General features: G+C 57.4%; 1 protein-coding gene across 11 annotated transcripts in view; it reads left to right on the forward strand.

The window, feature by feature from the left end:
• Nucleotides 1–25207, forward strand: part of Kcnj12 (potassium inwardly rectifying channel subfamily J member 12) — a 37444-nt gene extending 12237 nt beyond the window's left edge. For 5 of the 11 annotated variants that reach the window (XM_076870098.1, XM_076870104.1, XM_076870105.1 and 2 more), the window contains exons 2-5: nt 16756–16877; nt 20484–20534; nt 20693–20977; nt 22962–25207. In XM_076870098.1, the coding sequence (XP_076726213.1) occupies nt 20728–20977; nt 22962–24322 (1611 nt within the window). In that variant the 5' untranslated portion in view covers nt 16756–16877; nt 20484–20534; nt 20693–20727 and the 3' untranslated portion in view covers nt 24323–25207. Of the gene's footprint in view, nt 1–14480; nt 14552–16755; nt 16878–19470; nt 19740–20483; nt 20535–20692; nt 20978–22961 lie in introns of those variants that run through there. The other 6 variants (XM_076870102.1, XM_076870100.1, XM_076870107.1 and 3 more) reach the window with 6 other exon arrangements.
• Nucleotides 25208–25496: the final 289 nt, after the last annotated feature.

A 25496-nucleotide genomic window follows, 5' to 3' on the forward strand; every position in this document is an offset into this window, starting at 1 on the left:
GAGTTCTGCCCCAGGGAGCTTATGTTCCAAGGGTAAGGACCATATAGACTCCATCGGAGCAGAGACCTGCAGGCAGTCAGGGAGGGAGTGGGAGGGGGTCTGAAGGAAGAGGGGCCACGGGGGTGGCATTTCTGACGTTCTCTCGTTCTTACAGCAGCGAGCATACCTTCCCCATGGCCTGGTCTAGGGGTTAGCCGTGGCTCTGCTGAGGGCTGTTGGGTTTGGATTTGTCAGGCTGTGATTTCGTTCAAACTTTGAGCATCTCTTCATCTCCAGTTTTTTTTTTTTTTTTTTTTTTTTTTTTTAAGGGGGAAGTTGAAGTTCATATCATATAAAAGGAACCCTATTAGGGCTGGGCCTGGTGGCGCACGCCTGTCACCCTGGCGATATAGGAGGCAGAGGCCGAAGGATCCCAAGTTCAAGGTCAGCCTCAGCAACGTATGGGGACCCTCGGCAATTTAGCAAGACCCCCGTCTCAGAATGGAAGCTAAAAGGGACTGGGGATCTAGATGCGTGGTCAGGCTTCTGTGGGTTCCATCTCTGTTACCAAAAAGAAAGAAAGAGAAAAAAAAAGGCCAAATGAATCATTTTGAAGTGAACATTTCAGCAGTCTGTCTAGTCCCCCAGACATTTCCTAACCCCAGTAGTAAACCCCCGTATAGCCATCTGCAGTCCCTCTTCATTCCCTCCCTGCAATCACCAGGCTGCTTTCTGTATCTGGATTTTCCCAATCAGGACATTTCATGGAGCATGTGGCTCCTGGTGCCTGGCTTCTTTCATGGAGCGTCCAGGTTTCAAGGTTCACCCGTGTTGCGCTGTGTGTGTCAGAATGCCGGACAGCACACCGCTGTGTGGACAGACCCCGCAGAATTTTTGTCCGCGTGTCACCTGATGGACACCAGGGTTATTTCCACCGTTGGCAATTGGGACCGAGGCCGCGGTGCACAGCCGCGTGCGTGGTTTGGTTTGAACCCCTGTCTCCATGGTCTTGCTGTAGACCCAGGAGTGCCATTGCAGGGGCAGGTGGTAGCTGTGATTCGCTTTTGAGAATCGGTCTTTGAAAGCCGTCTCCCGGCTCGAGAGCATGTGCTCTTGACCTTCCTCCGGCCTCTGCCTCGTCTCTGGGGTTCCTTTGCTTACCCCAACTTCTTTTCTTGACCTTCGCCACTTCGATGTCTCTGAAAATATTCACAGCAGGGTCTCGGTGCCCTGGGGTGTCACCTGGGCCTGCCTTACTGAAAGTCTCCTGGCCCCGGAAGCCTGGCTCCCTGACCCTCCGTCTCCTTCTTCCCACTCCTTCCCCAGGGCTCAGGCCTCTTCTTATCCACACTCCTTCCCCTGCACCCCGTGGTCAGCCCCTGGGCTCTGCACCCTGGGATCATCTCTAGCCCAGATTTTACTTGCCACAGTGAGCCCTCCCCTGGAGGTCAGCACCGGCTCTGACCTCTGAACCTCCACCCTTCCCTGGAAGCTGGGGCTGCTGCGGGCTGAGCGACCTCTGTGGGATGCTTACAGTCGGCCGTCCAGGCCTGGCCCGCTCTGGTTAGTGGGTGGGGAGGGCTGAGCTTGGGGCCCATGGTTGGGGTTGGCTGGGCGGTTCCCAGATCTGGCATTGCTGTGCCTGTGGGTCTGGGAGCTCCTCACCTGAGCAGCAGCAGAGGGGACAGTAGTCTCCCTACTAGGGTTGTGGTTTCCGTGACCCAGGCTGACTTGTGCCCAGGGCTGGGAGTGGGGCTGGTGGAGGAGTCCAGGGGAGCTCTCTTCCTGAGTTGCTGTGACTTCTCCGGGCCATGCCACCAGCGCTTCTCGGCTTCAGCGCCCCCAGGTGTAAGCTGCCCATCCAAGGCCCAGTGTAATCGTGTGTCTGGGGGTTCCCCCAGGTCTGGCATGGAGTTGGCGATCCGTGTGTGTTTACTTGGGGGTCACAGTCTGTTGGCTGGGACCCACCAGGGAAGGACCAGTCTAGTTGCTTGAAAGGGTCACCAAGGCAGACAGATGACAGATGGACAGATGCCCTCAACAGGGGCCCTCTCCCTTTGTGCTGCACCCTGCCCCCCAGCTGCAGCTGCTCGAGGCGGGGGGCGCGGTCCCAGCAGATCCCCCACCCCCTAATCAGCCTGTCAGCATTGAGGGCTGGCAGGAGCCCCCTCTGGGGCTGTGCCCAAAGGCTATATTTGGAGGGGCTCCAAGCCAGCTGCTCCCCTCAGTCTGGGGTTCTTCTGCTGTGTATAGTGGGGGTTTCATGGGCCCCGACCCTCCTTGCAAGTGAAGGAGCCAGTGAAGCCCAGGCAAGTGGGTTCAGGAGATGGGGCCCGGGGTGGGTCGTGTAGACCAGGTTTGGCTGTCTACACTGCAGATGGTAGAGACGTTGGTCGCTACAGCACTGGGGCGGCCTGGGCAGATGTGGATTGTGAAGAGAACTGGAAAGGCTGACGTTGTGGGCAACACTGAGGTGCGGCCTTAGTTGTGTGGGCTCTGGGACCATGGGGAGGACCCGGGCAGCGTCCACCTGTCTGAACTTTGCAGGCAGAGCGAGTGGCGTGCTGCGTAGACACCTGTGCGTGGACAGTCACCGGCAGGGAGGGCATCTGTGGACAACCTGGGGCCCCAGGTCCCACGGACCCGTCGCTCCCTTGCGCTCTGTGTTCTGAACCTTAGGAACTTCTGTCGTCCCCTCCTGTGCAGCCCGCTGCCCCGGGAGGGGTCACTCCACCTGCTGCAGAGTTGAAATCTCAAACCCACACGTGTCTCCTGTGACGTCCCTGGCGAGGCTGCCTCTGCTGTACCCGCTGCCCGCCCACCTTGGCTGCTGGGGCTTGTGGAAGCACCTGGGTCAGAGGCTCACGTGGCTTGTCACGTAGTAGCCTTGGAAAGTGTCAGGGTTCTTGTTCTCCACTGTGTGGATGAGGTCCCCGAGGGATTTGGGGAGGGGGGGCTCCTGATGCTTCCCTGAGCTATAATCAAAGGATTCAGCCCTCAGAAGCCCAGCTTCGGGACCCTCCCAAATGATCTGTACCCGTGGCTGGATGTGCCCTCCCAGCTGGCCCTGCTACCCGCCCTGTTCCTCGGCTTCTGCAGCCCCTTGAGGGCCCTTCCACCATGTCCTTGAGCACCCACTCTCTCCAGCGGGTGGTCTTGTTGCACTTAGTCCCCCTAAGGTCCATCTCCAGTATTAGGGATTGGACCCAGGGGGCTCCCACATGTTAGGCAGATGCTCAATCACCAAGCTGCGCCCCCAGCCCTTTTTATTTTATTTTGAGACCGGGTCTTGATAAGTTTCTCAGGCTGACCTCGAGCTCGCCATCCTCCTGCCTCAGCCTCTCAGTGGCTGGGATTACGGGCGTGTGCCTCCATACCTGGCTCCCAAGGCCCGTATTAGACCCAGAGTGCACAATTGGATCTCGTAGATCAGCCGCCATACCCGTAATCCCGTAATCCCCTGCCACCTAGCCCCCACCCTGAGCACTGGGGTATACGCCTGGCCCCTGGTCTGAGGCTGGGCACATCCTCCCCGGGTCCACTCAGCTGTGCCTGTGCGCCTCAGAATGTGGCTTCTCCAAGCTCAGATTGATGAGGGTGCGACGGTGGGCACCGTCCCTCTGTAGGGCACTCCTGGTCACCAGTGCCAGGTTTTTCCTTTCCCACCCACTGAGCTGGGTGAGGCCACAGAGGATGTGCTGGAACAGACGGGGTGCTGGGGTCCACTTGAGTCTCCAGTGTTTGCAGGTCCCCTCCCTGTGCCTCATCTGTAGAGTTAGACCATCTGACACCCAGGGCTCTTACGAGGTTTCAACGAGAATCCAATTATAGTACCTGGCCGGCAGATGCTCCCTAAGTGTAAGCTCCCGCGATAGATTTTCGTTGGGCAAACGGACGTGGAGCCCCTTGCTCTGTGCCCACCCCGCCCTGGGGGGGACGCAGTGATTTCAGAGAGGACTGGGGGGCTCAGACTGAGGCTCGGGGGGGTGGGGAGAGGGAGGACAGTGACTGTTATGTGGTCAGCTGTCACAGAGCCACCCTGGTGCTGCGCATCCTGGGGAGGAGAACGGCTGGGTGGGAACTCCTGGGAATTCAGCATTGAAGGACCCCTGAGGCTCTACCAAGCGTGGACACAACCGTAACTACCTGGTGTGGTCCACACGGGGGTGGATGGGCTACCTCCTGTCGACCCCTGGTTTCTGGCACAGAAATGATGACCGCAGAGTTAATGATAGGAATACTTCTTGATGCTAGTCCTGACTCTACGCTCTTCGTGAGCTCCGTGATCCTCACGAGAATCACGTTGTGCCGACCCACGTTACAGATGGGAAGACGGAGGTCGGAGAGGTGAAGCTGCCTGCCCAAGGGTTTTCAGTGACCGAGCTGCTGCTGATCTCCGGGGAAGGTTGTGCACTGCCCTGGGGTGATGGGGAGGGTGTGTGTTTGGGGTTTAGGTGAGACCAGGGAGGAGCCTCTGTGCTTGGTGGGCAGGGCCATCTTCAGAGTGTGGTCTGGCCTGGCTTGCTGTGTGATCCAGGCCGTCTCGGGGCCCTGGGGCCTCTGTAGCCAGCCTGGGCTGTCCCCCGATTCCTCAGCTGGGCCACAGTCCTGCTGTACCTGGGTCCCGGTGAGGTCTGGCACCGTGGCCACACTGGGCCCTCAGAGCGTGGGCAGGGGACAGAGGACACTCAGAAGTGCCAGCTGTCCTGGCTTGGAGTCAGAATGTGGGGGTGATGTTGGAGCTGAGAGCTGTACAAATCTAGAGTCTTGTTGTCCTGGAGTCCTGTGAGAAGTCCCCAGGTGACGGGCGGGAAAAGTGAGGCCCGGAGGGGGTGGCAGGGTACCTGCTGGTACATAGACAGGGAGTCAGGGGGCCATCGCGCTGATGAGCCTGCCATGTGCCCTGCCAGGTGCCCCGTCTGCAGACAGCATGTGTGATGGCCGTAGCTACATCTGCTGGGTGTGACTTGGTGATGGCTTCGTGCTGGGGGTCTGGTCCCCGATGCCCACCTCAGCCCTTGGAGGGGCTATTGGTGCCCACTGATGGGGACACTGAAGCCCAGGCAGAGCCTTGCTGGGCAGGGGCTGGCCTTCCTAGAGCTCAGAAGAAGCCAGTAGTTGTGGGATACCCTGGGGGGGGGGTAGGTAGACAGGGGTCCCGGGCCAGTGATGACGGGACAGGCCTGTCCTGGCCAGGCTGCGGGGCTTCTGAGGGTGACAGGGAGAGGTTGGTGCTGGGATTTAAGGGCCGATTCAAGGGCCCATTCCATGTGTCATGTCCTGCAGTCATAGAGCTGGCCAGGCTGGGCCTCCATGTGGTGTCTGGAGGTGGGCTGGGCATTGAGACAGATGTCCCCAGCAGGTGAGGGGACTCTGTTTTGGCTGCATCTTCCGCCCCGGACCATTCTCACTTTCTCTGGAGCCGCTCCCTGGACCCAGGTGTTAGGGAGGCTCTGGCCAGGGGTTCCGTCCAGGGGTCTCACCCAGAACCTGGACAGGAGCACATTGTCCGTCAAGGCCATGTCTGATTTCCATTCTTGGCTGTGTGACCCCAGGCAAGTCTCTAGCTACTCTGGGCCTCAGTTTCCTCGTCTGCGTGAAACAGGAATCATAATGTGCCTAACCCTTGAGGCTACCGTTGAGACTAAATCGGGGGCGCCAAATGCTGTGGCATTAAAGGCACAGGCTCTGGATATACCTGCCTGCGTTTGCCTGCCCAGCTCTGCCTCTTCCAGGCTGTGTGGCCTTGGGTGAATCACTTGACCTCTCTGAATGTCAGTTCCCTCATGTGTCAGATAGGATAATAGCTGAATCTGCCCTGTAGGGGCTTTCTCGGGGCACTGCAGGGCAGTCCAGGTAGCTGTGACCAAAGTTCCTGCCATGGGCTCTGGAGTAAGGGCCATCCCAGAGAATACAGGAAACCTTAGCTCTTCAGGCTGGAGAGCAAGAGTCCACATCCTCGCCACCGCCCGAGTGGGGGTGGCGGCTCCCGCTGCCTGCAGGGAGCAGATCACCGGCAGTTTCATCCCGGAGCACTCTTGTCTGATGAAATATAAATAGCATGCAATGTTTTCGAGCATGGATAGGAAAACGTCTGTGGGTCGGGCCCTTCCTCCCTGCCCTCCCTCCCTCCCTCCCTCCCCTCCCTGCCCAGCAAAGGTACCTGAGGCCGATGAGCTGGCCGTGGGGATGAGCAAGAGAAGGGAGCTCGTGAATTAATCATCACATGATCTGGGCTAATGCACTGGCCACGGGCAGTGTGTGCAATTAGTGCATTAATTGTCCAGAGAGGGCAACTTTTGTATGGGTGCGGCCCAGCATCCCCAGGTTTGCAGAGTGCCTGATGTCTGGGGTGCCTGTTTCTGGGGCTCTGTGTTTTGGGGAGTAGGCACCTGCAAGGTATTTCTCTCCTGCTGACTGTGCCTTGAGTGGACTCCCCAGGACTCTGAAGGGACCCATTCCTGGAGTTCAGCCCAGCCAGCTTGATGTGGACCAGCACCCCTGCTCTGGTAGCCCTCAGATGGGGCAAGGACAAACAGGCCGGGGACGGGGGGATCAGGAGCTGCGGGCAAAGCAGGGGGCTTAGCCGTGCCCACTTTCAGCTCCTTTATGTCACCTAGTCTCTTTGTGTTCAGTGTTTGGGTTTTTTTTTTTTTTTTTTTTCTTCCCTGCTTTTGAACCAAGGCTGTCCCAGACTAGCCTCTTCCTGCCCTGTTGCCAAGGTGACCAAAGTGGCTCTGCCGCCCTGTGGCCATTGCCAGGGTTGGGTGAGGGACCATGGGGTGTGCACATGTGCGTAGCCATGGACATGGATGCGTGTGCGTGCTTGCCTGTGTGAACACGTGTGTGAGAGCAGATACAGGGGGACGCCTCCAGGTGGGCAGCTGCATGTGGACACGCACAGAGCCAGGGTCCGGGGAAGGACGCAGGCCCCTGTGCATGCACAGGAGTGCACACGTAGGTGGGTTGCACACTCAACACCGTACCTGTGTGTGAGGCGGGAGCTGCTGGCTGACTGCTCCCTTCTCAGACTTCCTTCAGCACCGGGCTCTGCCCAGAGGCTTCTCTGGCCGATCCAGTAGCCTGCACGAGTGGCCATAGGAGTGAATGTGCTGCTTCTCAGCCCTTGGCAGCTATGGTGCCTGACACCAGGCCACCTCACAGCCCTGCCACTCACAGCACACTGGAGTATCCTCCAGGGGCTTCCTTTCCCACCAGCGGGGATAACCTAGGGGGATAATGCCCAGGGCACTGATGTCTGGCTGTCCAAGTGGTCATCACTCGCCAGTGCTGGCTGCCCTTCTTTCCTGTCTCATATCCCCTTAGGGTGCTTTCTGGGGTCACATCCCAAAATAGACATCTTGTTCCCAAATCCTTGACTCAAGGTCTGTCCCTGGGGAAAGGCTAGGAAAGCACAAGTCCCTCCCCAGGCTACATGCTGGGCACACTCAGGGACACGCCACCAGCAAGGGTTTTGTGCAGCGCTCTCATCACCTGCAGGCTGCCTGCTGTGTGCTGGGCCCTGTTCTGGGCCCTGAGCAGAGACTGATGCCATGAACTCCCCACAGCTGCCCCAGGGAGGGGTACAGATGAGGCCCACTTTATAGATGTGGAAACTGAGGCAAGGATCAACGATGGCAGCCCGGGCCCAGAGGGCGGAGGCGGAGGCTGGGTGTGGTGGTGGGAGCCTGCAGAGACCTGGGAGGCCAGGCAAGAGATTGGTCCTTTGGAGACCAGCCTGGGCAGCTTCGGGAGACTGTCTCAAAATAAAAAATAAAAAGGGCTGGAGATGGAGCTCAGTGGTAGAGCACCCCTGGGCTCAGCTCCCAGTCCCACTGTAGGAGGAAGAAAGAAAAGGAGGAAGACAAGCTAAAGCTGGCTGAGGCTGGGACCAGCTGTAGACAGAACTTGCACCCAGCTCAACACCTGCCCTGCTGCAGGGGGTGGAGCCAGCGCGGGGGTGGAGCCAGTGCAGGGGGTGGAGCCAGAGGGGTGGAGCCAGAGGGGTGGAGCCAGAGGGGGTGGAGCCAGAGGGGTGGAGCCAGAGGGGGTGGAGCCAGAGGGGTGGAGCCAGAGGGGGTGGAGCCAGGGCGTGGAGCCAGGGCGTGGAACCAGAGGGGTGGAGCCAGAGGGGTGGAGCCAGAGGGGTGGAGCCAGAGGGGTGGAGCCAGAGGGGTGGAGCCAGAGGGGGTGGAGCCAGCGCGGGGGTCTGGGGGCCACCATATTTGTCTTTACGCCCTGAAGAGCCCAGCTGGCAGCGTCCCAGTCATACACCTCAGTGACCTCCCCAGGATGCCCAGCTCCCAGGCACTGGCTGGTCATTCTGTCCTGGGCTGCTGGGGTCTCTCTCTGAATCTCTTTCTTTTGAAGGAGTAGGGTGGTCCCCGAGTCGTTGAGAGGTGCATACAGCAGGTACAAAATAAAAACTCCTTTCTTCCTGAGTGGGGCAGGGAAAGCTTTCCCTGGGACCCTTCATGTCTGCCCTGCTGCTATTGGAGCGGAGACCTGCTGATGGTGCTCTTGCTCCCCAAAATTGACCTTGTCCTCCTAGGGCCAGCTTTGGTGAGAGGCACCAGCTCAAGGTCACAGAGCAGCAGGGCCCAACAGGAGGTAGATGTTAGGTCCCTGCCTCACTAGCTCTAGTTTCTGTCATCACCGGCCTTCTCAGGCACCAGTTTGCTGCCACCCAAGCATTGGGAGCCACATAATCAGAGAAAGCTTCCTGGCAGGAAGGTGATTCTAACCCAGGTGTGTGGCTGTGAGTTCTATTGGAGACATTAGAGCCAACATCGTGGGTCTATGCCAAGTCCTGAATTCTCACTTCTGCCTGCTGTGAACTTTGTGCTGGGGCTCTGTGGCCTTGGGCAGGAAACTTGCCCTCTCTGAGCCCCAGTTTTATACCTCTGTAAGAAGAAACAATAGCGTGAAGGAAATGGTGTGTGTCATGGTGTGGGGCGTTCCTCACACACAGAAGGCATGCAGAACCAGTTTGTTGGGGTTGGAAAAGCATGAGTGGCATTAGAGGTTGGTGCCAGGCGGCACTGGGGTCAGAATGGCCTCAAGGAACCTGCTCACTGCACTCTGGCTCTGGGGTGCCTTAGTCTCCTCATTGTGAGGTGGAGCTATTGAGAGCTGTACCTCACCCAGGACCAAGATGAGGTGATACCTGGAAGGCCAATGCTGTGGACACCCCCGTCCTGCCTTCTGGAAACTTCCTCAGTTTCATGCTCCTGGCTTGGGCCTCCAGCCCGCCCCCCCCTCCCTGTGACTGTGGGTTTGACCTGGGAGATGGGACGTGGGACAACAAGAGGAAACTTGAGGGTGGGAGGGTCAAGTTCTGGGTTGACCCTGCCCAGACCTCTGAGCTGCCCTTCCCACCCCCAAACTCTGTCCTATCTCACTTCCCTCTGACTTGGCTCCTTATTCTGGCCTCAGGGCCTTTGCACTTGCTGTACCTCTCCTTGAAGCCCTGCTTCCTGCTTTAAGACCTGACTGTCTCGCAGTCAGCCTGGAATCTCACCTTCCTGGGTGGCCAAACTGCACTTCCTGCAACCTTCTACATTATCATTTATTTTCTCCTGGCATGTCTGTCTGTCTCTCTGTTAGGAGCACTGAGGGGCAGGGCGTACGCAACGGTACCTGGCCTTCTCATTTTATTTTGAGACAGGGTCTCGCTAAATTACCTAGATTGGACTTGGGATCCTCCTGTCTCAGCTTTCGGAGTTGCGGGGATTAACAGGCGTGTACCGCCATGCCTGGCTTCGGGATGACATTCTCTTCACGCATGAGAGAACCCACCTAGGACTACAAAGGAAACCAGAAATGTTGTGCTGCTTATCCAGACAGTATCTCTAAATGTGCGATGTAGTAATTAGCATGCAGCCGCCTGATGAGCGCCTACAACCATCCAGACCTGGCTGAGGCTCTAGGAGCAGCTGCACTGGAGGCAGGGAGGGGGGGAGCAGGTGCAGCCACAGCGTCTGCAGCGCCGCCTGTGTCATGGCCGTGCCTAGGCGGAGGCCAGGCGCCGCAGGGGAACCGGACAGCCTGCAGTTTGCAGAGAGGCTGGGGGAGACGAAATTGCCAAAATGGCCATTGGCTCCTCATCGAGTTCCCAGACCCGACTTGGAACCTTTGCAGCTCCCTGAGGAAGACAGGGGACCTTGTAAGGGGCCAGTAGCACCCTCAAGGGGGTCTCAGTTATCATCAGCAATGTCATTGGAGTCCCTTGGTTAGAGGCCAGATCCCGTCAAAGGGTCAAAATGACAAAATTTAGTTTAAATATCTTTGATGGCTTTATAATCGGGCAACACTTTATTCCGTAAAATAGAATAAAAGTGTTCCAACTGAACCCAGCAGAGGAGGTTGATTTTACAGGCAGAGAAAGGCTGCAGAAAGCAGAGCCCAAACAAAAACAGATTGGGAAGCGACTTGGGAAGGCAGGGTGGGCAGAGGAGACAGAACAACGAAAAAATAACTGATTAGTTAACATCACTTATATATATATATATATATATTTTTGTGTGTGAAAGGATTAAGGCCGAGAGAACTTCATTGTCATGCAGATTAAAACTGGGCTGTCTGGGGAAATAAAAATGGGAAGAATCTCTCATATTCCTGGTTTCTTGGGAGGTCAGATAAAAAGCTTGGTTTCAGAGTGCGGACATTGAGCTTTGGCAGGAGTGACTCCATTTTGGTTTTTAGTCTGGTCTGGGAGGGTGGGTGCAGGAGCTGAGTCCCAAAACGATGGCCTCCTGTGATGTTTACCCAACACCTGGGTTCCATCCAGAGCCCTTCTGGACCATGCTGGGGTTTTGCAAGGACCACAGAGCCTGCCCTTGGCAAGAGAGTATCCTGTGACCTGGGCTTTAGTTTCCTGGCCGTGGTGGGAGATCAAGGGCCAGGGATCAGCTGCATCACCAGACCTACTCATGTGGCCCTTAGAGATGCCCAAGCCAGGCCTGGGAGAGTCCCGGCAGGGTCACAGGGACAGGAGGAACCCCCCCTTCGCCTCACTTCTGGGCTTGGCTCGGAGCCCCCCCTCTTGGCTGGCCTGGCAGAAAGTTGACATTTCCTGTCCTGAGGGACAAGCTCAGCTGGTGCCCTGAGGATGACAGTTCTGTGCCCTCCTGCTGGGGTAGCCCTGCTGGGAGCGGTTAATAAGGTGTGTGTGTGTGTGTGTGTGTGTGTGTGTGTGTGTGTGACCACCCGCCTCCAGGTCTCAGGCTTCTCCCTGTGACAAGGTGAACAGGATTCTGAGGGGTATCTCAATTGGCCATCGGGAAAACTGAGACCAGAGGGTGGCAGTGTTAGAGAGGGTCCCAGGAGGGGGGTGTGTCTTGGGACTGGCTGCAGCTCCAAGACCAGGTGGAACTCCAGACCCAGGTGGTGGTGGGGGACTCAGAGGGATAGGTAATGGGGAATTGAAAGTGGGCGTTGAAGGATGTGTAGGAGTTTGAGGGCAAATGGAGAAGAAAGATCTTCCCGCAGGGGATCTGTCCTGTGCAGGGGGAGGGGGCACAGGCCAGATCTGCCCAACTTGTCTGTGTGTCCTCTGGGGAGCCTTCTCTGCCCGCCCTCCCCTCTCCCTGGTATGCTCAGCTCCAGTCCCTGGTCTGGCACCTGGAGTCCCAGCCCAGCCCAGCCTCAGGGGCTTTATCTGCTGTTCCCATTTCCACTCATACTCCGTTCCCACATTTTTTTTTTCCTCATTAAGGTGTCCAGTCGAACACTTCCTCCTCAGAAGCCTTTGGAGTGGTCCCACGGGTCCCTGAAGTCACCCTGGTTCTGTCTTCTCAGTACATTTTGCTGGTCTTGCTCCACCCCAGGAGTTGGCCCCAGCATTAGAATCTGCACAGAGCAGGGACTCCCCCATTTGAAGGCCGAGTGGGACCCGCTGCAGCAGGTGGAGAGGTGGGGGGGCATGCCTGGGCCCAGGCCTGGGCTGTACTCTCAGTTCCCTGCGGTAAAAGGGGGCAGGCGTGGGGACGGGCCCTCTGGAAGTCACCCTTTCTACCTGGCCACCTCATCTCAAAGCTCAGCCTCCTGTCCTTGGCAGACGGACCCCAGGGCTCCCGGCCGTCTGTCAGGCCTTCCCAGGGGATATTCTACTCCGGAAATAAGGCCAGATTTTAAAATGGGGAGGAAGGGAGGGGAGAAAAAGAGAAGCGAAGAAAGCAACCATCTCTGTGCTCTGTCAGCAGAGTGGGTTGGATTTTGGAGGCTGTAGCCCGGATCCTGCAGGTTTTAGGTTGGTACAGCTCATTGGGGGATAAACTCAGCCCCAAACTGGGGCCTACCCTGTTGGGAGCAAGGTGGACCCCGGGGGGATCTTGGTGAATGGAGGCTGGAGCACAGAGGGGCCAGGGACAGATGGTAGGCCTTGCTCGATGGCTCATAGATTGGGACATGGCTCCTCTAGGCAGCTAATTTCCTGCCGTCAAACATGCCGGTGCCATCCCTCTTGAACTCTGAGAAAATGAGCCGGAGCCAGGGATTCAGTTCCAGGGGCCCAGGAAGGTACTAAAGGAGGAACAACAGAGAAACCTTGATGGGAGGAGCATCGTTTGAAGTTTCTAAAGCATACCCTGAGTTCTGAAAGGCAGAGAAACGCATTTCAGGGCGAGGGGGCTGGCTTGTCCTGAGGCCCTGAGGTGTGGATGTTCCTGAGATGTTGAGGGTCACGTCAAAGAAGAGTCCTTCTGTAGCTCTCTGCTCATTCCCACTGTCCTTTTCTTGTTGATTCGTAAGAACTCTTTGCATATGGGTACATGAATCCTTTTTTTTTTTTTAATCACAAAAGATTTATCATTTGCCTTTTATTTTATTTATGATGGGTTTTTGGTAAGCCACACCATAAACATTTTTATTTTGGCAAAACTTCCAGTCTTTTCTTCAGCAGTCTTTCTGGACCCAGGTTGCCGCTTGTCTCTTTGATCATGAGTCCCCTGCACGTGCAGGAAACATCTGAGTCTTGAATTAAGTGGACATTGGAAAGATGACAGCTGTGTGAAAAACAGAAGCTCTGAGATCTTTGCCCACCTGGGTCAAAAATCCCTTTGGGGTTCCTTCCCATCATGACTATCTGCTCATTCCTTCCTGCCGGAAGTGGGGGTCCAACTGAGGCCCCGATCTCTGAAGTGGGGCAGGGTCTCAGATGACAACAGGGATAGGCCGGGAGACGGGAAGTTTCCGCAGGGGAATCACAATATGCTAACTCATTGCAACCTCGTGAGATGGTATTTAACTTGATTTAGTCTGATTTTTACGGGCGAGAAAATTGGGGTCCAGAGAGGTAATGGGATTTGCCCAAGGCCACACAGAAAAGGAGCAGAGATGGGACTTGGATCCAGGACCTTCTGTTGCAGAACTCTCTTATGGCTCTGGAGCCCCTTGGGATCAAGTTCAAGCTTGCTAATAGGATACCCAGTGCTTTGGGGGGCCTTGGTTTCTTTCTGCTGTCAGTGTGACACCTTGGCCCCCGTGCCTGCACACAGCAGGCATTCAGGAGTGTTCCCCTTCCCTGTTAGGATGACAGTGATGTACCCCTGCCTGTTTCTGTGCACCCTGACTCCAGGCCCAGATCCCTTAGGGTGCTGGGGTGTCGCGATGCCCCCCCCCCCCGGATTTGCAGACAAGAGCAGGGAAGCTCAGAGGTGGAGAGAGCCTTCCCCAGATGCAGCATGTGAGGAGCTGAGCCAGAATCTGCTCCCAGATCGGAGGGGACTCTGAGGGCCCTTCCGAGACCCAGGGTGACCTGAGTGGCTCTTGGCTCCTCCCCTGGGCTGCGGTGGGGCTCAGTCTGGGCTCTCTCTGTTCCTGCTCACTGCTCCTGGGGCCACTGACCCTCCTCCAGGAAGCCTTCCTGATGTCTCCCCACTGGGCTAGACACCTCCCCCGGGCTCCCGAGGGCTCTGACGTGGCTCTGACCGGCTGCGCCGTGACCGCTAATTTCCTTGCTGTCTGCCCTGCTAGGCAGGGAGTCCCGCGAAGGCGGGTGCCTGCTGGTTCCTCTTCAAGTCCCCAGTGCCCAGAGCTGAACTTGGCATTGAGCAGGCCTCCAGGAAGGGTTAGACGGTCAGAGAGAGGCCAGAGAGGGACAGAGAGGCCTGTCAGTGACCAACAAGATGGAGCCCCATGAAGCCCCCCAAAACCCTTTAGGTGCCCCCCGCTCCTAGGATTCAACAAAAGCCCAGGAAAGATGACCGCAGTCATCATCCCAGAGAGGACACAGAGGGACCTCTGTCCTCTGTTGCTCCCGGGGGCCTGGGGCCAAGGACACCCTATCTCCCCTGCCCCCACCCTCTGCAAAGGATGTTCTCGAGATAAAAATACAACCAGAAACATTCTCTGGTGTCTGGTGATGTGACTGTCATCCACTTTGGTGGGGCCAGAGCCTCTTGCCCTGGCCTCACCTCAGGGCTCATGGGGGTGGGTGTCCATCTCTCCTGGCCCCTTGGTGCAAGGCTGTCCGTGAGGTCAGCGGGTCCAGCCCCTGTCTCCGGACTATAGATTGCAAAGATCCCTTGCATTTTCTGCAACCAGTACTTACTGAGCCCCGTCTGTGCGCTGGGTATGTTCTGGGCACTGAGGAGGGAGGCAGCCTGGTTCCTGCCCCCCATGAAACCTTGGGCGGGGTCCTCTGGGGGAGGGTCAGGCACATGTCAGCTGTCTGTCGGGTTGGGCCGTCTAAGTGCCACATCCCGGCACTCCCCACTTTTTAGGAACCTGCACTTATTGTGTGTTTGCTGTGTGCCAGACACCAGGGACATGTCTTGGTGGATCCCTGATGAGAGCCTCCTGGGGTGATGGGGTCTTCCCATTTTTTTTTTTTTTTGGGCTGGTGAACCGGAGACTCAGGGAGGTGCCCCGCTAATCTGGGGGTGTCATGCCTCTCCGGGGTGACTTGTTGATGATGATGGTGGCTGCCTCCTGAACCCTACTGATGTCAGGTCCTGTCCCTGGCCTTGGGGCCTCCCGACACCACATTCAATTTCGTGGGCACATCCTCTGGGAAACCAGGCAGGCGGGCGGCCTCATCCCCATTTTGGGAGGAGGAAGCTGAGCCTCAGGAAGGGGAAGTGCCTTGCCCTGTCCCCTGGGTGGTTTCAGCTTTGGTCTCCGCTGCCAGGTTTGGCACGGAGGGAGGTTCGGGATCAGTCCTGCCCTGCCCTCCTCGCTTGCTGGAAGCCGCAGGCCAGGCCAGCCTGTCTGGCCCTCTGTCCAGTAGAAGCACTGCCCACCCCCAGGTCTGGCCTCCCTCATCCGGGGTGGTGATCATGACCCAGGAAAGAATCTGGTGAACCTGGGAGGGTTCGCTCACTGGGTGGGTTGTGTGGCCACTGCAGGGTGGACAAGGAAAATCCTGGACAAGGTGTCTGGAGACCGGGGGTTTTTAGGACACTCCTTTGCTGGCTCTGCTCTGAGCCTCAGGGCTCCTCTGTGGAACTCACAAGATGAGGAGGTTAGGGCTGGAGTTTTAAGTCTGGAGGAAGCCCCTTCCAGGAAACAGAGCGAGTCAGGAATGAGGTCTTGAGAGCTGGAACTCTGTGGAGGTGGGCTGTGGCCACAGGGCAATAGGGAGCCAAAGAAGGTTCAGGAGGAAGGGCCGAGCAACCAACCCTGGTCCGTTGCAGCTGCTAAGGGAGTAATTGGGGGGTGGGGGGGTGGGGAATCAGGAAGCCGAGGGCTGTGGGAGGCTTCGGTGGGGGGTGAAATGACTCACTTGGAGTCACCCAGCTTGTGAGGGGCAGAACTGGGATTTGAACGCCTGCCTGTGCACCTCTAAAACCTACCACCGTCACACCTGCCTCGAGGCTTATATGATATGGAGGTGACTCACCAACCGTTCCCCTTAATCCCTAGCCAGAAAAGCCAGTGTGGGACAGTGTGACAAACAAGACATGACTGTACCCTTGGATAGGGCAGGGCATATGGACCCAGTGCCTGGGAGGAGGGGAAGATTGGAAGTAGCTCAGGGGAGCTGACCTCTGGAAAGTCACAGGGTCCCTTCCCACCATCTACCCTTGATCCTCACAGCATGCTGGAAGGGGCGGGGGGAAGGCAAGGGACCCCTTTGACCGAGGGCCACGTTGATTCTAGGGGATTGCTGACACCACGTGGTAGGTGTGCATGCCCAACGGAAGTCCCTGGAAAGTGTCCGTCCGTTCGTGTAGCTGTCCGTGCTCTGAGGCCACTCATCTGAGCACCACCTCATCCATCCATTCCTCTGTCAATCCCGCCCCCCTCCCCACCCCCACCCCCGTTAATTCATCCATTCACATGCCCACCCTTCCAGCTGTCCACAGCTGGCCCCAGGGTGGCGTGGGGAAGGCTCAGCAGGTGATGGCCAGGAGCACAGGCTGGGGGCCTCTGGAATACTAGGAGCATTGCCCCATTACCTGCCTCTCTAGAATGGGAACAGAGATAGTGCCAACCTTGGGGGGTCCTGAGGATTCCGCCTGTAAAATATCTATGCCCATGTCTCGCCTGCAGGGGGCGCTAAAATTGGCAGCTGTTACTTCTCTCAAATGACCCATCTCCTTCTGCCCTTGTCTGGCTCTTCGTGCGGGGGTTGTGGACAGTGCCTGAAGACTGTGAAAGTGTATGTGTTGGGGGGGTATCAGAGGCCCAGGCTGGGGTGGGGGGCTCCTCCACCTCTCCTGGGGGTCTTGAGGGAAGTGAAGAGAAACGTGGGTTTGTGTGAAAAGTTCTGACTCTCCCTTTGGGGAGAGCATTGGCCCGCACCGTAACTTGGGTTTTCCTTGTTCACTTTAGGGTCTTCTAGTGACCGGATCCTCTCCAACTGGTGCCTGGGAAATGGCAGCTGCTGCTCATCCAGCCCTGAAGAGTGTCACTTGTCCGCTTAGCACCATTACTTAGAAGATAGAGTTCAAGAGGTAAGATGAGGGTTACTGAGGCAAACCCGTCCGGCTCATCATCCGTCCACCAAAGGCTGATTGGAGGTCCCCTCACCCACTTCTCTGTCTCTTCTTCTGCTCGTCCACCCACCTCTCTGACCTCTCATTCACCCTTTATCCATCCAGTAGTTTGATGCACCCACCTCGCTATCCGTCCACACATCCATCCATCATCTACTCACCCATTCACTGACCTGCCCATTTATCCGTCCACTCACTAATCCATCCATACACCCGCCCATCCTATCCATTTTCTTACTCATTTTCCCCCACCCATTCCTCTGCTCGACTATCCGTCCACCCACTTCTCCACCTACCTAACCCATACGTGTATCTGGTCACCCTATCCGTCCACCTACCCATCTGTCAGCCCGATTTATCCGTCCATCTGCTTGACCACCCACCTGTGCATATGTCTGTCTCTCATTCATGGCTCTGTCACCTCCTCGTCCCTCCCTCGATTCCCTGCTTTATACCTTCAGTCTTTCCTCTGGGCAGGGACCATTTCTTGGGTGCCTCCTCTGTGCCGGGCAGGCCCTGGCGCCAGCCTCTCTGGGCCTCTGGGGTGGTGTCAGAGATGGTGGGGTCTGGGCAAGATGAACCCTCACACGAGGTAGAAAGTAGCTTTGGGCCCTAACAGGGCTAGAGAACCCTAAAAAAAGGCTTTAATAGAGGAGGGGAGAGGAAGAGGTGGGGCAAGAGCAAGTCTTAGAGAAGCAGACTGGCCCCCGTATGGACAGCCAAGAGGGGAAGAGTCTTTGCCACCTGAGGCCCCGTGAGCAGGAACCCAGGAGAGGGAAGATCCAGTGTAAGTCGTGGGGAGGTGAATTCAGGAAGAGAAGGGACCACGGAAGGGTGTGTTGTTGTCATGGTTACCGCTTGGGGAGTTGGAATTCAGTCCGGCTGGGGACTCCAGGGGAGGCAGCCTTAGACACATCCTCAGAGTGATCTATCCAAGGGGCAGGGAGCAGGGGGGTCTTGAGCCATCTGCTCCTGACCTCCCCATGGCTGTGCACAGGCCGGAGAAAGTGGCCGGAGAAAGCTTTGGGGCCAAAAGACACCCGTGTTGGCTGTTGGAATGGGTAGGCCGACCTTGAAGTGGTGACTCGGGTACTGAACCCCGGGTCCGCAGCCCTGGCGCACCCTGTCCTGTCATGGCCGATTCTCTCCTCAGGCCCTGCGTGGGCTTGGTGCAGAGAGCCTCCACCGCATGGATCCCAGGTGTCTGCCGGCCGCGGGCCAGCACCAAGGGCAGAGGCTGCTGGAGTACCTGTAGAGGAGTCTGTCTGGAAAGGTGGTCGGGCACGAGAGAGATCCCTTTCTCTAGATTGGGAGAAACCAACAACAACAACAACAACAACAAATGGCAGGTCCCTCCCAGTTCTCCATCCCCCTCCACACCCATGCGCTGCTCTTGCCAGCCAGCCCCCAGCCTCTTCTCTGGCCCCTGGCTCCTCGCTCTGGCCACGCCCCCACAGGGATGACCCTTTTCACTGCCCCCTGCATTAATAGCCTGCCCTTTGCTGTTCCATTCTTTGAGCAAGACCTGGCACAAGAGAGAACTCTGCAGCCCCCAGCCTCTCAGGTCCTGTGGAACTGACCAAGGAGGTCTTCTCAGAGCCTCTCATGCTAAGCCTGATGGACAGTAACTAGATGAGAAAGATTCTGCGGCAGCCCGGCACTTGGTGGACCAAAGTTCTGTGATTGATTGGCGATGACCGTGGGGGCTAGCTATCGGGAGAGGTGTACGCAAGCCACCCCTGGCCTTCCCTGCATGGAAGGGTCTTCTGACGTGGCGGGGGGGCTTCCTCATGAGGTAGTGAGTACTTTGTCCCTGGACTTTCAAAGAGAGGGGGGCAAATGGCCACGGGTCCGTGCTGGTGAGGATGTGTAAAAATCTCCACTTTACAGAGTAGATTCGGGCAGTTTGTCTGACTTAATCGTCAAAACAGATTTTGCAGGGGCCTGGGTGACTTGAGACTGGACCGCAGCATTGCCGTTCATCAGGACTTACAACCTTGGGTGTTGGTCTACACCTCTGCTCCCCAGATTGGAAGTGCCACTCCTTAAAGGCTGTGTGACCCTCAATGAGTGACTTGATCTCTCGGAACTTTAGTTTCCATCCCGGGAAATTGGGGGGCTAATAGCCATGGTGTTATTAGAGGGATGACATGAGTGAGGTTATTGGAACTTTTATTTTTTTTTAAGGATTTTTTATCGGTACAGTATAATTATACAGAACAGTGGGAGTCATTGTGACGTAGTCACACACGCACATGACATAATTGAATTCATCTCAACTTTTGGAAGACTGTCTAGCAGATGAATGGTGAATATTTGATAGATTTTGACCATTTACTCCTAACTCTGGAAGGGTACCCCTGCCCCCCAGCTAGTGTTCCCTAAAGGAGAGGTTTTGCGTGGGCCACGTGGGTCCTTCTACCATCCCCCTCCAGTCTGTGCTTCTCTGTCACCCGGGAATGTGGGCCCGGGCCTTGTCCTGGTTCCTCCCGGATGTTACCGAAACCTGAGTTGCCCAGAGCCTCAGGGACTGGGCATGGGGTGTCCTACTCCATCCATCCGGAGACACCTCCCGGTGACTCTGAGGCCCCACCCTTGGGTCGGGTAGCAGCTGCTGTCTGGTGTCCTCTCTAAAAAGCTCCAGCCTGGGTCCTGAGAGGCTGCATCTACGGGAGCCCGGCTCTCAGGAAGCAGGTTGCATGGCTGCCGGTCCTGGGACAGCTTCACCACCTCTCGCATGGTCGGTGCCCCCTGTCCTCTCGCCTGCTGAATTTGCTTGGAACGCCGCCTGTCTGGTATGAATCGCCTTGACTGGCTCAGGTAGCAACCCCGGCGCCTCTCCCCGTGGCCCCCCGTCGGTGAGGCCTGGAACTCATCTGCTGTTGTCTGGAGCATCTCCTCCTGGCTCATGCATTCCTCTGTAACCTCTTTTTCCTCCTTTGGCCTTTGTTTTCCTACCTATGAAATACGGAGCGAGCCTCGTTGCTTGCTGAGGTCTCTTCCAGAAAAAAAAAAAAAAAAAAAAAAACAAGTTCTCTGGCTTTCCTTGCTTATTTTTACCATATGCACCCCATTCAACGAGAGTCAGACAGGCCTGCCTACCTCGGGCTGAGGGTTCTGTCCTACATTTCTTAAATTGAGTCCTTAAAGGCTGCCGAGTTTTGTAACCTTGCCGCCACGCCTGTGTTTGTGTGGGGAGCGTTCCATTGGGCATTTGGCAAGTGTGTGGTGCCAGGTTCCTACTCCCGGGCCTCTTCTGGGTCTTTCTTGTGGTTCTGTGTTCACTACATACTCGGCCAGGGGACTCTCCACATCTCTAGGAGTCTGTCTCTGATACCCAGGCGTGTGCACACACACACAGAGTAAAACAAGATCCCAAGAAGCTAAGGGCTGACACTCTGGGGGTTCCAACTCTTTCTCTATTTGGTTTTGGGGTGGTTTGTTTTTTTTTTTTTTTTTTTTTTTGGACAAGAGACTTTGTTCCAAGTCGGTTTCTGGCTCTGAGAAATGGGGAAGCCGTTGTGAACTTGACCTTGCGGATTTTTCTCTGTGTGGTTTTTTTAGGAGGAACATCAACTGAAGCGGGAGTTCCCAGGCCTGTATGACACTGTCTAGGTGGGTCTCAGGTGTCCAGCCCTGGCAGAAATGCCAGGAGCCATTTGTAGCACCCTTGCCTGCCCGGTAGCTTTTGCCTCTGGCCACTGGGAACAGGGGCCGGGCTGGTCGGCCTGGCCGGCCTGGCCTTTGATGCTCTGCGATTCTGTTTCCTGCAGGCCTCCATCTGCTCAGAGCACTAGCTGGAGCAGCCATGACTCGGTGGACATCCCTCCAGGCCTCCAGGCCACACAAACCTGCCCCCTGTGATCTGGCGGCCCCCCGCCGGCGTCTGAGTGCCCCGACCCTGGCCACCTCCCCCTGGAGGGTCCGGGAATCTGGGGCTGAATCATCTCTCCAGAACAGCCCCGGGGTTCCCCACCCCTGCCGACTCCCCTCCTCCTGGCCCAGGCAGAAGGGGCATCTACCAGTATGGCCTCAGGCCTCAGCTCCTCAGACCCATGGTGAGGTGGTCAGCTGGAGCAGCTGTGGGGGAAGGACAGAGGAGGACAGGTGTTCTCCTGCAGAGCCTTGTTCCCTGGTGGAGCACTTTGCATTCGACGGGAGGGGTTTGAATCTCAGCTCTGCTGCTTGGTGGCTTGAGGGCGATCACTTAACCTCTCTGAGCCTCCGTTCAGGGAGTAGATGTGACAATGGTAGTTACCTCTCCGTAGGTTGTCAGAAGATGATCTGAGGGCATTAGCTGTGTCTGGTCTCAAGGTACCCAGCTGTTCAGCTCTTGCTCTGGTTTTTCAAGCCTCTATAGCTCTGAGCGTCTTATACCCAACAGGCCACAGGGCTCAGCAGCGCTGGTCCAGCACAGACTCTGAGGGTGCTTTCTGATGTAGCTAGGAGTGTGGCCTTCCTCCTTTCCTGAGGTTGGAGGCTGTATCTGGCTCCTGTGGACTTGGTCGGGAGCTGCGTGGCACAGATGGGCTGAATCCTGGCATTACCACCTTGGGCCTGGTGTCCATAGTGGGTGGCTCAGCCATTTGGGACCTTCTGGACGCCTCAGCGCCTTTCTGGTTCTGTGGAGGCAGGTATTAGAGGCTCTGTCTGGCTCTGACCTTGTGGCATGACCAGGTGGGGATGGGGGGTACACGGGGCCTCCATGCCAGGCCCAGCTCCTCAGCATCCCGCATCCAGCAGCAGGTCCCAGCTCTCTCCTTCTTCCAGCTCAGCCCAGCCAGACAGACTACTGTACTCCAGACGGTGTCAGCGGCCGTAGGACCAGGCAATGCTGTGACTCCTAGAATGACACCAATTGGACTGTGTGGCACCCGTGGGGTGAGGGGCAAGGGTGACTCAGCCTGTGCATCCCGGGCCTGAGAGCAGGTTGTTCTGCTGCCCAGGTACCAAGAGGTGCTGCAGGGCCTGCTCTGGGAGGGCCTGTATTGTAGGCATGATGGCGTGTGGCAGGTGGCTCAGAGCTAGGGTCCCCTTCCGAGTGGGCCAAGGGTGGTGAAAGGAGCAGGTGACACTTGTAAGCACTCCCACAGGGCCGGGTAAGGGGCCCCGTGGTCCTCATTTAGGAAAGCAGGGCATGGAGAGGCTCCTGGGCTGAGGTTCTGGGTAGCTGTTAAGTTATCCCTGTCTGGACGGCTACCCCTCAGTGCTGCCCATGAGGAGACCCCAGGTGTGGCCTGTGGGGGCCTGAATGGGCGCCATAGGCAAGGTACACAGGCGTCAGAGGAGAGCTTAAGGCGTCTGAAGTGAGGGGTGCAGAGACTGGGACTGGCAGGCGCTGTGCTAGGCCCTGGGGTGGGTGAGAGAGCAGTAAACCAGGTAGAAAGGGGCCTTGCTGTCAGGGAGCAGGCGGTCTTTGGCGGGGACACTGGGTCAGCGCAACCCCGTCTGCAACATTTTGCTATTATTGCCATTGTCGTCCCATCAGAGGGTCCATTCTGTGGGGTGACAGCTGGGATGGGGCATCCAGTCCTCCTGGGGTGTGCGGAGGCCTCCGGAGATGGGGGGGGGCGAGCAGCAGGGGGACGTCTGGTGGGGGGGGCACCCAGCCAGGCAGGTGAAGGGGGGGCGTTCCGAGTGAGGTCAGCGGGGTCAAGGGATGCAAAGGATTCAACAGCATCCTCCGGCTCCCCATGGCCACCGCAGGAGTTGAGGGATTTGGGCAGCGACCAGGCAGCAGCCCCTGTATGGTCCAGGAGGGTGGATGATGGGGTCTGAGGCCGTGAAGGTGGGAGGAAGCGTTGGATCCTAAACATATTTTGAAAGCAGGTCTTAGCGTCGGGGTCAGAGGAGTTAAGATGAGTCCAAGAGTTTTCGGGAGGCCAAGGGAGGCCATTTTCCAAGCTGAGAAGGTGGCGTAGGGAGTGGGCTTAGGATAAGAGGGCAGAGGGGGCTCAGTTTTGGAGGGGAAGTGGGGAAGCCCTGGTGGGGACAGTGGAGGGGACAGGGCCAGCCACACACCCACTGTCCTTTTCGTTGCAGGAGCCCTCCCACCTGGAGGCAGCCGGGGGGCGGGTCAGGGCCCCCCCAACCCCGGGATGACCGCGGCCAGCCGGGCCAACCCCTACAGCATCGTGTCGTCCGAGGAGGACGGTCTGCACCTGGTCACCATGTCGGGTGCCAACGGCTTCGGCAACGGCAAGGTCCACACGCGGCGCCGGTGCCGCAACCGCTTTGTCAAGAAGAACGGCCAGTGCAACATTGAGTTCGCCAACATGGACGAGAAGTCGCAGCGCTACCTGGCGGACATGTTCACCACCTGCGTGGACATCCGCTGGCGCTACATGTTGCTCATCTTCTCGCTGGCCTTCCTGGCTTCCTGGCTGCTCTTTGGCGTCATCTTCTGGGTCATCGCCGTGGCACACGGCGACCTGGAGCCGGCCGAGGGCCGTGGCCGCACCCCTTGCGTGCTGCAGGTGCACGGCTTCATGGCGGCCTTCCTCTTCTCCATCGAGACGCAGACCACCATTGGCTATGGGCTGCGCTGTGTGACTGAGGAGTGCCCAGTGGCCGTCTTTATGGTGGTGGCCCAGTCCATCGTGGGCTGCATCATTGACTCCTTCATGATTGGCGCCATCATGGCCAAGATGGCGCGTCCCAAGAAGCGGGCGCAGACGCTGCTGTTCAGCCACAATGCCGTGGTGGCCCTGCGCGACGGCAAGCTCTGCCTCATGTGGCGGGTGGGCAACCTTCGCAAGAGTCACATCGTGGAGGCCCACGTGCGGGCGCAGCTCATTAAGCCCAGGGTCACAGAGGAGGGTGAGTACATCCCGCTGGATCAGATTGACATCGATGTGGGCTTTGACAAGGGCCTGGACCGCATCTTCCTGGTGTCACCCATCACCATCCTGCACGAGATCGACGAGGCCAGCCCGCTGTTCGGCATCAGCCGGCAGGACTTGGAGACCGACGACTTTGAGATCGTGGTCATTCTGGAGGGCATGGTGGAGGCCACGGCCATGACCACGCAGGCCCGCAGCTCCTACCTGGCCAACGAGATCCTGTGGGGCCACCGCTTTGAGCCAGTGCTCTTTGAGGAGAAGAATCAGTATAAGATTGACTACTCCCACTTCCATAAGACCTACGAGGTGCCCTCCACACCCCGCTGTAGTGCCAAGGAACTGGTGGAGAACAAGTTCCTCTTGCCCAGCGCCAACTCCTTCTGCTATGAGAATGAGCTGGCCTTCCTGAGCCGGGATGAGGAGGACGAGGCGGACGGAGACCAGGATGGCCGCAGCCGAGATGGCCTCAGCCCCCAGCCCCGGCATGACTTTGACAGGCTCCAGCCTGGCGGTGGTGGTGCCCTTGAACAGCGGCCCTACAGAAGGGAGTCAGAGATCTGAGCCACTTTGGGCCTAGGTGCAGCACCCACCCCGCCAGGGAGAGGCCTGGCGTCCTCGGAGGGCTCTGGGTTTTGAGCAGAAATGGGCCAGGTGCCCCGGGTTGCAGACTCAGTAGTGTTTTAGTTGTTTTATGTTTCTTCGCAATAGTCTTGGAAGGTTGGCGGGAGAGTGGGCGGCCAGATTGGGCAGCCCCCAGCCTCAGAGGCTGACCAGGCACAGACAGGGCAGGGAGGTGGTCTCCTACGGGGAGTGGCGGTGGGCGGGGGGCCCGGCCATAAGAGCCAGATCCTCTGCCTGAAGATGGAGCTGGGTAGCCTGCCTGGAAGTGGCTCAGCAGTGGGCCCCAACTCTGTGGTCAAAGGCCGGCAGGCTGCAGTGCACCTTGCTGGTTTTTAACTTGGGGAGAAACACCGGATTTTGGCTTTCTCGATCTTAGCTTGAGTAAGACTGTTTACAAAACAAAAACAAAAACCATCAACATGCAATTGAAACAAAATTCTTTTTTTTTTAAATTTGTGGGGAGGGAGAGAGGACAATTGGAATCCCATTGGCCTGCCAGGATGCAGGTGGTTGGATGGAAGCTCTAGAAGGTTCCCCAAGGTTGGACTGGCCTCTCCCTGTGTTTGGTGGTGGTGGTGGGGGGAGGCCCAAGCAAGCACAGTACTCCAGGCTCAGTCTATAGTGCTTAGGGGTGAATTCAGGTCATGTTTGTGATAGAAGAACCATGTTAATCATCACAATAAAAGCTTTCAAATGTCACTGGTGTGGGGTGGGGGGGAGGCTGGCAGGAAGCCGGTTTGATCTTTCCGAGCTTGACTTTGTACCTCAGAGGTGCGTTTCAGGGCTGGGTACAGGACGGGCCCTTGAGGGTTCACAGCCCCCACCTATTCATTTCTGCTGGCGGGGGGCCGGGGGGGGGGGAGCGTCCACCCCTGGCACAGGGGAGGGGCAATTGGGAAACGCCAGAGTGGACGGGGGCTTCTTGTTGGGAAGCCAGATTCCCCACCCTGAGAAGGAAGCAGATCTGTCCCCATCTCCCCCCGCCCCCTGGGCCCACAGTGTGAGTCGTGCCTTAGAGACTTCGGGTTGTCCCACTCGAGTTGTTTCTGTTTTTCTTGGACTTGCCCGTCCTCCTCTGCGGTCCCTGTCTCCCCTTCTGAAGTCCCCCTGCCAG

The sequence above is a fragment of the Callospermophilus lateralis genome, chromosome 11, assembly GCF_048772815.1.
Source record: "Callospermophilus lateralis isolate mCalLat2 chromosome 11, mCalLat2.hap1, whole genome shotgun sequence".
Taxonomy (NCBI): domain Eukaryota; kingdom Metazoa; phylum Chordata; class Mammalia; order Rodentia; family Sciuridae; genus Callospermophilus; species Callospermophilus lateralis.